We start from the raw sequence: 14,316 nt of genomic DNA, 5'->3' as shown, positions 1-14,316 counted from the left end.
TTTGCCGACGTCACCAGGGGAAGGTCCCCTAGCCCGCGACGGGGAAACTAGACGCAGCGACCTCGGGGGGTGGGGTTGCCAATATTCGAAATTCCGAACAGCCCCCATTGCAGACAAGTGACAGCTCGAAGCCATCGATACCGAAGAAGACGACAGCAACGACTAATTCGACGAATGAGACAACTGCCGACGTAACCGACGTTATCAGCGCTGACCTCGTCGTTCACATTGACGGCCACCACGTGACGGCACTTGTGGACACTGGCTCCCACTTTTCTATAATAAGCCTACAGCTAGCCGAGAGACTCAGGAAGGTGAAAATGCCATGGCAGGGACCCAATATAAGAACTGCAGGAGGTCAGTTGATGACACCGGTTGGAAAGCGCACGGCCCGACTCTTCATTGCTGGTTCCACCTTTGTTGCAACCCTCGTCATTCTCCACGAGTGCTGTAAACAGCTCATATTGGGAATGGATTTCTTGCGCGAATACGGGGCTGTGATTGACATCCGTGACAGAAGCGTAACGTTCACTGTAAGCTCGGAGACTGCTACAGATAAGGAACACCAGCCACCTCACTTCCGTATTGCCGATGACGACGTCATACTGCCGCCACGAAGTTGTTCTCTCGTATCCGTGCACTGTGACAAATTACGAAATGGTACTGGCGTCGCTGAACACATCAAAGAGCTCGCATTCACTAGCGGCATATCTGTTGCCAGGGCTGTCATCACTGTTATTGACGGATGCGCTGAACTGCTATTGACAAATTTCAGCAGAGAACGCCGACACATAGTTAAAGGCACGGCTATTGCCTATTTTGACGAACTCTCGCAAACAGAACATTGTCATTTAGTGGAGGAAGCAGCAGCGTCTACTATCACTACACCGACACCTGTAGACGTTGGTCCAATGTTATCTCCCATTGAGCGAGACCGCCTTCTCACGCTGATCAACAAGTTCCACGGCTGCTTCTCATCCACATCAAGAGTTGGTCAAACGGCACTGACGAAACACCGCATCATCACGGATTCCGATGCCAGACCCATCCGGCAAAATCCTTATCGAGTCGCCCCAAAGGAGCGTGAGGTAATTCAAAAACAGGTGAAAACGATGCTAGAAGATGGTGTTATTCGGCCGTCTAACAGTCCTTGGGCATCACCGGTAGTACTCGTCAAAAAGAAGGATGGTAGCTTGCGTTTCTGCGTCGACTACCGTAAGCTTAATCAGATCACAAAGAAGGACGTCTACCCTCTGCCGCGTATTGATGATTCATTGGATAGGCTACGAAACGCACGCTACTTTTCGTCTATGGACTTAAAAAGCGGCTACTGGCAAATTGAAGTGGATGAGAGAGATCGTGAGAAGACCGCCTTTGTTACGCCCGACGGACTTTATGAATTTCAGGTTCTTCCTTTCGGTTTGTGTTCGGCGCCAGCAACATTCCAGCGTCTCATGGACACGGTTCTGTCGGGACTGAAGTGGCAAACCTGCTTGGTGTACCTCGATGACGTGATTGTCTTTTCGGCGACTTTCGAGGAACACTTACGAAGGCTCGAAGCAGTTTTTGAAGCAATACGCTTGGCCGGTCTTACTCTAAAACCAGAAAAGTGCCACTTCGGCTTCCACGAACTTCGATTCCTCGGTCACGTCGTGAGCAGCCAAGGGATCCGACCCGACCCGGATAAAATTGCCGCCGTGGCAAACTTCCCGACGCCATCAGACAAAAAATCAGTGCGACGTTTTTTTAGGTCTCTGTGCCTACTACCGGCGGTTTATTGCTAATTTTTCGCGCATCGCATGGCCATTGACACAGCTTACTCGGGAAGATACCCCCTTCAGATGGGGCGAAGACCAACAGCAGGCATTTCACGAGCTTCGTCAGCGAATGCAAACACCCCCCGTGTTGGCCCACTTCGATGAAGACGCACCGACAATACTTCATACAGACGCTAGTAATGTGGGTCTTGGAGCAGTGCTCGTACAGTCGAAGGACAACAATGAAAACGTGATCGCCTATGCCAGCAGGACGCTGTCCCGAGCTGAAGCTAATTACACTACGACAGAAAAAGAATGTCTTGCAATGGTATGGGCAGTCCTGAAGTTTCGTCCTTATTTGTACGGCCGCCCATTCACCGTTATCAGCGATCACCACTCTCTCTGTTGGTTAGTCAACTTGAAAGATCCGTCTGGCCGCCTTGCACGATGGAGTCTTCGGCTCCAAGAATTTGACTTCACTGTTGCCTACAAGTCGGGAAAACGACACACCGATGCCGACTGTCTTTCTCGGTCTCCGGTTGAGACGGCATGCCCGGACAACGACGATGACGACACGGCCTTTCTCGGAATTGTGGACACTGCCACCTTTTCTCAACAGCAGCGTGGCGATGCTGAGCTGCTACCACTTATAGATTACCTACAAGGGCGAGCGAATAGCGTTCCAAAGTTATTTGCGAGAGGGCTGCCGTCGTACTGCTTGCGAAATGACGTTCTTTATAAGAGGAACTTTTCGCCCACCGGCAGCAGCTACTTGCTCGTCGTTCCTTGTTCGCTTCGCCGTGAGGTACTGCAAGCCTGTCACGACGAACCTACTGCTGGTCACTTGGGTTACGCAAGAACATTGGCGAGGATAAGGCAGAACTATTACTGGCCAAGACTTGCCGAAGTTGTCAAAACTTACGTGCAGGCATGTCTAGATTGCCAGCGCCGCAAGCCACCATCCATCAAACCAGCTGGCCTGCTGCAGCCTGTTCGAGTGCCGGCGACACCGTTTGCACAAATTGGCATGGATTTTCTGGGCCCCTTCCCAAAGTCTGCCACTGGAAACAAGTGGATAATCGTCGCCACGGATTACCTGACCCGATACGCGGAGACAGGCGCTCTGCCACGGGCAACGGCAGCTGAAGCGGCGCAATTTTTTATCGAAGCCATCGTCTTAAGACACGGTGCCCCCGCAATAGTAATCACCGACAGAGGTACTGCGTTCATGGCCGAGCTTTTGAACACCATTTTCCGACTAAGTGGTACAGCTCACAGGAAGACAACGGCGTATCATCCCCAGACCAACGGGCTCACCGAACGCCTCAACAAGACCCTGGCTGACATGATAAGCATGTACGTAGATGTAGAGCACAAGAACTGGGATATCATTTTGCCCTACGTCACGTTCGCCTACAACACGGCTCGTCAAGAGACCACTCGGAAGACACCCTTTAGTCTCTTCTACGGACGCGAGGTTACAACAACGTTAGACGCAATGCTCCCTCATGAAAATGATGGCAATGAGACAGACGCCCAAGAGTTTACCCAGCTAGCAGAAGAAGCCAGACAACTTGCCAGGTTGCGAATCACCAAACAGCAAGACGAAGATGCCAAGTATTACAACCTCCGGCACAGACCCGTCATATACAACGTGGACGACAAAGTATGGGTCTGGACACCTGTTCGTCAGCGTGGGCTTTCCGAAAAGCTGTTGCGAAGATACTTCGGACCCTACAAGGTTCTGCGACGCATTAGTGACGTCAACTACGAGGTTGTTCCGGACGGCGTGCAGTGTTCAAAGCGGCGCAGACATTCACCAGAAATTGTCCACGTGCTTCGGATGAAGCCTTACTTTCAGTGACTAACTGTGTAGTTTTGGTTTCGCCTTGCTTCTCAAACGTTTAACATCGGGACGATGTTTTTTTTTTAAAGGGGGAATAATGACGCGCGTATGTGCCAGAGGTGAGGACAACGAAGGAGCGCGAGTGTCTTTGGCCGAGGGAAAAAGACGAAGAAGTCGTTGCAGTCTGTTTCCTGCGATCGATAAATCGTATTTGTTTGAGGCGCTTTGTGTGCTCGTCAATCTCGCGTCGTCACAATATATAAGCAGCAAGGTGCAACAGCGTTATACAATATTAGAGTGCAACGAAATCAGGTTATCACGAAAAGTTTCACGGTTAGAAATAGATACAACATGATCTGGAAGATCGTTCCAATATGCAATAGCTCCAGGTAGTGATGATAAGTTAAATGCCATCGTGTGACCATGAATGCGCATGAAACTACGTGCATTGTGAATGCGCCGGGAAGTGCGCGCAGGAGAACAAAGTGGCAAACAGTGAAATTCATTACTTTAAATGTACCTATGAAACAGACATAAGGAGACTTCTTCGCTAGACATTATGCTACTGTCAAGCAGTGCCTTGTTTCATGGAATAGCTGGCTCGCACAATTTTATTGGCTATTTTTATTGCGGATATTGACGGCGACGGGTTGTCGCCGTCACCATCATGTCCCATGTAAAGTTCGAATTTTTAAGATCCCCGAACAAATCGTAGATTGTACTCGCGGGTAATAGCGCGCGAAAGGTGGCGACGAACGCGGCTGAAGCAGATATAAAACGAGACAGCCCATTTCCGTCGCTCGGAAGCTAGGCGCATGCGACAACACCCCCCCCCCCCCCCCCTTCCCGCCTGTTAGACCGGCCGTCGTATGCTCAAGCAGAGAGGATCTTTAACGAGCATGAAAAGACGCGAGTAGGGTGGGGGGTGGGGGTGTCTTCGAGCAGCAACTGGGAACTTTTAGTTTCCACGGTCGCCAACGCTGGTGCGCACACTATCTCGCTATATCGGCAGCCATCAGCGGGTGGCTCATTAACCCCTCTACGTTCTGCGCTGTCAACGCGAAGAGACTATGTGAAAAGGGTCTTTCGAGTGGTCGTATTTTTCTACGCCCGCGTTTTTTGTAAAGTTGCATGAGATTAAATCTGATAGAGTTAGCTACCAGCCTAACTTCGTATAACATTATAATTTGTTGCTATCGCATTCACTTTTTCGCCCTTGCAGCGAAACTAACTTTTCTTTTTTGCCAGAACCATCGGAATTTATCCCCATCGTAATTTACGGTTACAACACAGGGAAAAACATAACTACTGTCTTATTTACCACGAATGTTGCGATACAAACGAAATCACCAAATCTGCAAGAGAAACATCGACATCATCCATGACCTACTCAAAAGTAAACTTCTCCGCAAAGCAAAGAAAAAAAATAGTTTTACCTAAGGCACAAAAGCTTTGCGAAGAAGCTCGATTGCGGTGTCTCATCGTTTCGATTCACCTGAAATGTTGCTATGCTGAAAAGCCGAACTTTTCATGCGACTGCACTCGTGCAAGTTACGTATAAAGCTTCAGGTCACGCGGAAACATTCTAAAGAGTGCAGGAAACACTTACTTTGCGAACGAAAGGGGAATTTTAAGGACTCGTTTTTGCTTGCAAGACGCAGCAATGTTTAACACGAACAGGCAAGAAAACCAGGGAAATTATGGGGGGTGTTATTTGTAGTAATTATGTTTTAAATGTGAAGAAAGCAAAAGGACGAAAAGATAACTCGCTGCTGGCAGGAACCGAACCTGCCACCTTCAAATGACGGATTCGATTCTCCGCCAACTGAGCTAGATAGGTAGTCATCCCTTCGTCAACTCGTGAACTTTATGTGGTACACATGTGCATTCAAACCTGGTAGTGTTATTCAGCACCACTAGTAGCCATGGCGGCGAACACTCTAATGCCACAAACACGCGACACACGTAATGGCGCACGGCATATAGTCAGAATGAGAAGGCGTATAGAAAAAATAATAGCGTTGAATTTTCTCCCCTTCCAGGTAGTGGCGTGCGAAAGGCAGCTAGATTACTCGTACGACATCCGCTGCGACGTCTGGTCCCTGGGCATCACTGCCATCGAGCTGGCCGAGGGAGAACCGCCATTGGCCGATATCCACCCAATGAGGGCGCTCTTTCAAATTCCGAGGTAAGCCACTTCTACTTTAAGGGCGCACTAAGTAGCTTTACACATCCGGTGGTTTCTACGTTTGAAAAAAAAAATCGTGGGCGCCTTTTATCGGTTTTCTCTTTAGTGGGTTGCTGTCTTGCCATCGGATAGAAAAATGGTATTCATTAGACGAACAGCAGCTTTATACTATACAGGTGGGAATGTTACTCGATTGAAAGAACCTGAAAATGAAGATGAAATCTTTTTTTCATTCGTGTTTTCATTAATACAAAGATAGCCGACACAAGGGGAAAAACGTAGTTGATCCCTCTTTTTAGGAATTGGTATAACATACAAGTGAAATGTGTCTTCACAGAAGTAATTGAGCATTCATTGTGCTTTGTTTCGCCACAAGGGCAAAGGAATGAATGCTGCAGTAACAAAGTGCAATGTTACGCGAAGAGCGGCAAGCGGCTCGAAACTTCCAGCGCACACCTCAAACAGAAAACATGCACGAAATGAGCATACATAGGAAGAGCGCGGACAAACAACAGTCACAATGATTAATTCGTGTGGGAGCAGCGCGCTCCTTTCGCAAACGCGGCCGCGGCAGCGAGTGATTTGACGTTCGCGCTCTCTCCAACTAGCGTAACTTCTAAGCAAACTTTCGGTGGTGGCACAAGATGTACAAATCACCCAAATCCAGAGATAAGCAAGCGCGAGTGAGCCAACACGCTGAGAACATATATACGCACTTTGACCGTGCCATGTAAAGGTGTGCGCGCGGGGTGGCACGGCACCACAACCTTTAGAGTGCGCGCCCGTCATGCCATCTCGCTACTGGTTACTAAAACACGCTGAAGTATCCGAGCTCCGAGGACCGCCAGTGGTAGATGGTGTATACAAATGGCTTGCCGTTAACGTGTTCAGCAATGGTCGCTTTGTGATGTAGTGGTTAGCAAGCGCACGACGTCGCTGGTTCGACGCCTAGCTGCGGAACTTTCTTTTTCGTTTTAACTTAGCATTATGTCAGTAAATATTTTACAGCGTCATCATCCGTGGCGAGAATGCGTCACGGAGCCGTGGTGTAGCCCGGCATAAAACATTTTCGTGTTAAAAAAGGCACATGCAGTAACTTGAAGAATTCCATTACAACGATTGGGCGAAGAAAAGTTTAGTCTTGACAAGCATACATGAAAACTGAGCGCACTTTAAGGCATTCTAGAATTTTAATGAAGAAATGAAACCTGTACACGAGTAAATCTCTGTGTAAAATATTAATAATTATATTCTGGCGTTTCATTTCTCGAAACCATGATTTGATTATATGATAAATCGTAGTTGAGGACTTCGGTTTGATTTGTACCATTGTGGAAGTAGTGAGCATTAACCAGCTTAAATAATCACCGTTTTTCTTCGGTATCATGACATATCGGGAAAGACAGCGGGAACAAATCGGGAGAAGGAGTGACGACACCAGCGTTGCAAGCTTTGGGGCTGTAAGCCATACGTTTGAACGCCTTTGCATACCCCTTCTCTTCGGTGACTATAGGCGGATGAGAGGGTGCCTCCCTGCCCCCTCCCGTGCGACCGCGTATATTCGGAACCTTTCGACTTGTGATTGTTATAAGTGATTGGCCTTGCGCCAATTCATGCGTACTAAATCTGGTGATTTTATTTATTTGTGCATTTTGACTCATGAGAATTTTTTACTCCACTAATTGCAATTTCCCCTGTGAAATTTCGTCTCAGCTTTTCAGGGCACCTGATTAAAAAAACTACGCAACCAGTCTGCTGAGAAGGCAGTTAAACCAACTGATCTTACCTAATTAACTAAAAGCATATCAAACAGCATAACTCTAGTCGATAGCAGACAGAATGCACTTGGTATCATTCGCCTAAGGCGTATCACTTGTTAGAATGTTGACAGTCTAAGTTAATTGAAACACCTTACATGTGCCGGCTGCGATAGATATTGAACGAACGGAATCACCTGGCTGCTCCTGCACCTCACGCACCTCATATTTTGGGAGATAAAACGAGCCTTCTTTTGTCACTTAAAGAAGTCACAGTTTTGCCGCAAAGTCGAAGCAATGAACGCGATAGCAACAAATTGGAAGGTCACGCGCAGAATGGCAAGCAGATCGAAACGTGCCCCGCGTTTCTCACACACGAAACGTACTCACGGGTACAAATTAAAGCGAATAAGCGTCTCAGTTTTTACTTCTTTGTGCCTGAAAAGCGCGCCGTTTTCGCAACCAGAGGCTGTGCAACGATTGCAGTGACCTTTGTGCGCCCGTTAACTACAACAGAATCGTTTCGACGAAACTCAAAGGCTAGCCAAGACATACGTGAGAGATGAGATGAGGCGTGAGAGATGAGAGCCGCCGCGCGCTCACTGTGCCATCTTGCTGATAATGCTGAAAACACGATAGTCCCCCCCCCCCCCCTTGAGATGCCCGCCATGAATAGCTTGCCGTTTGAACGTTCAAGAAGGTACCTCTTGGTGGTTCACTGGTTTACGCCTCGCATTCAAGACGCGGAGGTCCCACGTTCGATTTCACGCGCCGGATACTTTTTTTCTGAGTTTTTTTTTCTTTTTTGCGTATATATATATATATATATATATATATATATATATATATATATATATATATATATATATATATATATATATATATATATATATATATATATACGGTGCATGACATCAACGCCGATGCCCACGTCCACGTCGACGCCGGCAGCGAAATCCATTTGAGAGTGTCCATGTCTAATCGCAATAAAAGTGACAAGAAACCTTGGATGTCTCGCAGATTGCACAGTGGCGGCTCTAGAAAGACGATGGCACTGGTTTCGATACCGACAGCAGGAATGAAGTTTTTAGAACATAGAAGGGCGGAAGTTTCAAGATCTAAGACTCTCAAGATCTAAGAACTCTCAAGATCTAAGACCAGTTATGTGCTAAACTCGTAGAAGTCGAGGTAGCACCTGATATGGCAAAGCACTTAGGTATCTAGAAGTATGCAGCATAGCACGGCACTAAGTATTGTGGTGAAGTTAGCTTGCAAGGTTTTTTTTTTCAAGCTTTTCACGCTTCAACAACGTTCTCACCAAATTTTTAATTAACACATGTGATAGTTTTCCTTAAGTGACTGGGCTAAATGCGCAAGCATGCGTCTGACGGAGGCCCTGACTCCAGAGATGTCAATGATACCCTGGCCGAATGCCTGTACTGGCTTTTGGCAAAGCATAGAGCAGTCCGAAACCAGTGGACTGCAAGAACTATGACACACCTTGAAAATTCAGTGCTGGCGCCGCTTGCGGCTTTTCCTTTTTTAGCGCAGTGTCCGCTCTTCAATTTTCTAAACGTTGCACTTCCTGAAGGCGTTTATGTACTACGGAGAAACCATTGAAACGAGAGTCAGCGCAAATTTGACCCATCAATGCGTTATTATTGCCCTCAGCACCCGCTGTGGTGTCCTAGTGGTCATGGCGCTTCACTGCTGATCCAATGGTGCGGGATTGAATTCCGGGAGCAGCGGCCAAATTTCGATACAGGCGAAACGCACCAGGCCCATGTACAAGATTTAGGTGCACGTCAAAGTACCCAAGGTGGTCGAAATTTCCGGAGCCCCTACGGCGTCCCTCATAATCATATTGCTGTTTTTTATGACACAAAACTCCTCTTATTATTATTATTATTATTATTATTATTATTATTATTATTATTATTATTATTATTATTATTATTATTATTATTATTATTATTTGCCGTTTTTATAACTTTTCAAGTTTCCTTTTCCACAATACAGCTCTGTGGAGAATCCCGCTTTTGAGGCATTTGTTCCGTTTACCATTGACAACTACTGCTGAGGTGGAAATCGTTAGTGCATTTCAACAAAATTTTCCAATGACATTGACACGAAATGTCCTCAAATATAATCAATAATTACACAAAAACGTACCACTTGGAATAATATTCAGTCGCACTTTACAGCCGATCAGCCTCTAGCGCCGTCAGTAATGCAGACGTCATCGTGAACCAAAGGATTTCGAATATAAAGTTTGAATAGAACTTGAGGCGTCATGTTCGTAGCTCGGCAGATGAATAACTCTTTCGTTACCACGCCTATCCAAATCGATCACCGGTGTTCGACGCTTTTGGATAATCTATTTCGGCATGCTAAACTTGTTTCTCGTGCACCCAGCACTTTCTAGCAGCTAGTCCAGCCACTCAACTTTCATAATCAATTTGAATATACCCATTTCGTACACATAGTGGTTTTTAACAGACCTTTGCGGGATCTAATGTGCGTGTATTGTTGGAAAAGTACACTAGGCTGGGGAACTTGACAGAAGTGCGTGCCCCTCGTGATTATGGTACAGTGATATCTAAGTTCTGTAAGGAAATGAACCTCTGCAAGCCAAATATCGAATTGAAGTGTCAGCTTCGCAATTTGACTACGTCTAGCAGTAATGACAGCCAGAAATTTATGCCATATATTCAATAGAGAGCTGCTGCTAGGAGTCAGAAAAACGTTGTTCTACAGGAAATATTTGCGAAGGCCCGCCGTGTGTTTAAAGTGTTGAGGTGGCCTTCTTTGACAGTTTCCAGCAGCTTTGATTTTGCTTGCATCGTTGCATCAGACACAGGGTCGCATCTGGTGTCACTAGTCGCTCCTATGACGTCGTTATCACGCGCTCATGGCTGCGCATTAGCGCTGCAAAACACGCGCGCTGCTCGAAAATGTCTTGCAACCCCACCTGAATTGAGTGATGACGAGCTTAGTGTTCGAGAATGACAGCACCTGAGCTTCAAGTTTTATGGAGACGATGTTTTGTGTCATCCAGAGATATCCGCAGTCGTTCATGGTGTTGTTTTGTTTACATCTTCACATTGTTTTTTCCGCCGCAAGTGCGCATAGCTTCTGACCTTTGCGCACAATTTTATAGCTACTCAGGTTACGTGCGTGGTCGACACTTCGCTGGGGCACAGAGTGTTGGCGCTGGCTGCAGAGCTTCTCCTAACAACAAGAAGGCCCCCGGAGCGCATCTTGGCCCTGACTAAGAAGAAGTGCAAAACGCTTTAGAACTACACACGATATTGTCTTTTTTTAATTACAATATGCGCAAAAATGCAAAGATATATGCTTGGATGCATATATTGGAACGCCAGCCTATGCGGTGCAAGATGGCTCATAGAAAGATGTGACGCTAGATGAAATAGCAAAGTTCATTGAACATCTCATTTGTAGAGAGATTATTTACATCACGAGTATACATCTATTTATATTGGAACACCAGGAGACTCTTATCGCAACACAACAAAAATTTACTGAGAAAAAGTGCACGAGTACATTTGTGCCTCACAAAAAACTATGCTATGCTTTACCGCATGGCACTAGCAACGGAGCAGCACCTCGGTTCTGATTTTCTTTGCCTATGTGAAGAGAAACATTTTCGTACAACATTCATTACTTTTATACTGTTTCTAACTCATTTAACTACAAAATGTAAATTCTGAATTTTCTTTGTTTTGAATATTTTTGCATATATATATATATATATATATATATATATATATATATATATATATATATATATGGGGGGGGGAGAGCATTTTGTTGTGCTAAGTAAGGAATACCGCAATGCGTGCTGGAGTACTTTTCTAACTGGTGAAAACGATGTCCCGAGTCATGTGAAAAACAACCATTTTCGCATGGTAACCAGAGTTAAGGAGCTTGCTTCAGACGTTAAATCCGGTAAACAATGAATCCTCTGTACATATGCTCAGTCATCATCACACAACTACGTACACGAGAGTTATTGTGGTGTGATTGTATACACACGTTCCATACACAATGTTTATTATTTTCATATCAATGCACTATATAAATATATTTACATACTGATGCAGCGTATACATTTTGTTCAATTGCTTATTTACCGATCACATAAACTCAGAGGAGCGTTTTACATTTAGCATAATAGCTTTATGATTCGTAAAGTACGAAACCAGAGCATTTTGAAATATAGGATGTAGTGGAAAGTTCTGTATGGGTCCTGACGGCGAGACCACGCTGCAACCGCATTGCGAGCCCTCCGAGCCACAACCTTGGCTTCTTCGGTATCATAGTGGGTAGCACTATCGACGCGCACTGAGTGATGTCTGGCGAAAGAGAAAGGAAGCGCGCCGAGAGCGAGCGCTGTATATTGGTGCGGCCACCTAGCGGTCTCCCACCAAACTAGAGCACGCGCCGAGAGTGGAGCGAGCGTCGCCTAATCGGCGGCGGCCTAAGCACAGCTGCGCCTCTAGCGGGGGTGATGAGCACAAGCGTACACACCGGCGCCACGACGAGAGACAACCCCCCTACAAAAGGAGCAAGCTCCTAAAAGAGAATAACATTCTCACCTGAAACATTACAGCAAATATCCTCCTAATAAAATCACACCACCTAGTGGTCCCCGTGATACACTCCGTTTCGAACCACTCCAATCGACGTTTTTGGAACCTAGAACCGTTGGTTCCAACATGGAGTTTTCTAAAATTAACTACAGGGGACACTGGTGCTGCGATCGTCCAACGAACATGTGAATTATGGGTATGACATAGATTTGCCTAGTCTTTGTGCTTGCGGGCGGCGAACACACTTGTTGCTTCGTTTATTGCTGTGTTTTTATTTTGTTTCGAAAGAAATAACAAACCGTTTTTCACTTCGTGAACCGATTTGAAGTGGTAAGCCTAAAAGGTTAAGGTAGTGGAGCATAACTGCCGAGTATTTGCCAATTGTTGTTTCGTGACAAAGGAGCTTCAAGCCACGCGAAGCCGGAATGAACGTAATGTACAAAGGCTGGGCAAATCAATGTCATACCCATAACTCCCATGCTGGGAGATGACTTAGACTCCAATGAAAAGTTCTGAAGAAACCTGACGTTTCGAAACCGACTTAGTTCCTTCCTTAGGGGTGACTGCGGAGTCACCCCTAATGGTCTCCGCAGTCACCCCAGAGGAAGGAACCAAGTCAGTTTCGAAACGTCGGGTTTCTTCAAAACTTTTGTTGGAGTCTAAATCATCTTCCAGTTTCATAGCCAACCAGGAAGACTTCTGTCGAATGTTTACATTCAACTCTCATGCTGGCTGAAGCGCTATGCGTTGCAGTTCCTATAGACACTAGCGCCAGAGTTCCATCTAGTGCATATTGCGGAAACTTTATGGGTTCCGACGATTGGAAACTCTGGGTTAATATTGTGCGGACTAATATACTTTGTTTCGTTGCATACTTACCACCTCACCACAGGTCATGATTCTGTCTTTTTCTAAACGACCTTTTCATGCTGCTTGCGAAAGATAGGTACTGATGTATGAGGTAAACGAGAGTAACAAGTCCCGCAATTCAACCTTCGTCACGCGAAGGTCAACAAGGACATAGTAAATACATACGCACACGCACGCTGTAAGGTAACCAAATTACGCTGCTGAAATCACGTGAGAGAAGAACCAGTGCTCGGGTACTTTCTTTTTAAACAGCGTAGCAGTTTTTAGTCGAACCTTTCATATCCAGGGGCCGTCATAGATCGTAAACGGATATGTGCCACAGAAAGTGGATAAATTCCACTTGTACGTACCACTGCTCCCACCACTCCCACAACTCACCACCACGCCCACTAATACTCTCCCAAATTACACTATGCCGACTACTGCTTCCAACAATGCCACTACTCACTACTCCCCAAAATCACCACTACGCCCATTAATCGTCCCACAAATTACGCTACGCCCGCTACTGGTTCCAACACTCCCACTACTCAGTACTTCCACAACTCACCACTACAACAACTAATCCTCTCACAAATTACACTACGACCACTACTGCTTCGAACAATCCCACTACTCACTACTCCCACAATTCACCACTACGCTCACTAATCGTCCCACAAGTTACACTACGCCCACTACTGCTTGCAACACTCCCACTACTCACTACTCTCACAAGTCACCATTACGCCCAATAATCGTCCCACAAATTACACCACGCCCACTACTGCTTCAAACACTCCCACTACTCACTACCACGACTCACCACTACGCCCACTGATCCCCCCACAAATCCCACTACGCCCACTACTTCCAACAGTCCCACTACACACTACTCCCACAAGTCTCCACTACGCCCACTAATCGCTCCACAAATTACACTACGCCCACTGCTGCTTCCAACGCTCCCACTACTTCCACAACCCCCCCCCCCCCCTACACCCACTAATCCTCCCATAAATTACTCTACGCCCACTACGGCTTCACACACTCTCACTACTCACTACTCCCACAACTCACCACTACACTCGTCCCTATGACCACTTAATTTACCCACTTCATTCCAGTTCATTCAACCACACTGTATTGAAATCCCAGTTCATTCAACGAGCTAAAATAATTGGCGAAGCGAAGGCTTCCTTGAAAGCCGCCAGCTTCGCTGTTTCATCAGTGTCTGCCAAACGAAGCTGGCAGATTTTTGTTTTCCTTTTTACTCTCTTGTATACTAGTTATCCACGCTTGACGT

The 14,316-nt window shown here is 46.2% G+C and overlaps 1 protein-coding gene across 1 annotated transcript in view; it reads left to right on the top strand.

The window, feature by feature from the left end:
- The window catches only part of LOC119159535 (STKc_myosinIII_N_like and MYSc_Myo21 domain-containing protein ninaC), an 87,348-nt gene that overhangs the window by 19,560 nt on the left and 53,472 nt on the right, over positions 1-14,316 (top strand). The window contains exon 9 of the mRNA XM_075885436.1: positions 5,646-5,791. Coding sequence (XP_075741551.1) covers positions 5,646-5,791 — 146 coding nt within the window. The remainder of the gene's footprint in view (positions 1-5,645; positions 5,792-14,316) is intronic.

This window comes from Rhipicephalus microplus, unplaced genomic scaffold, assembly GCF_043290135.1.
Source record: "Rhipicephalus microplus isolate Deutch F79 unplaced genomic scaffold, USDA_Rmic scaffold_145, whole genome shotgun sequence".
NCBI lineage: Eukaryota > Metazoa > Arthropoda > Arachnida > Ixodida > Ixodidae > Rhipicephalus > Rhipicephalus microplus.
This window is presented reverse-complemented; position numbering and strand designations above follow the sequence as displayed.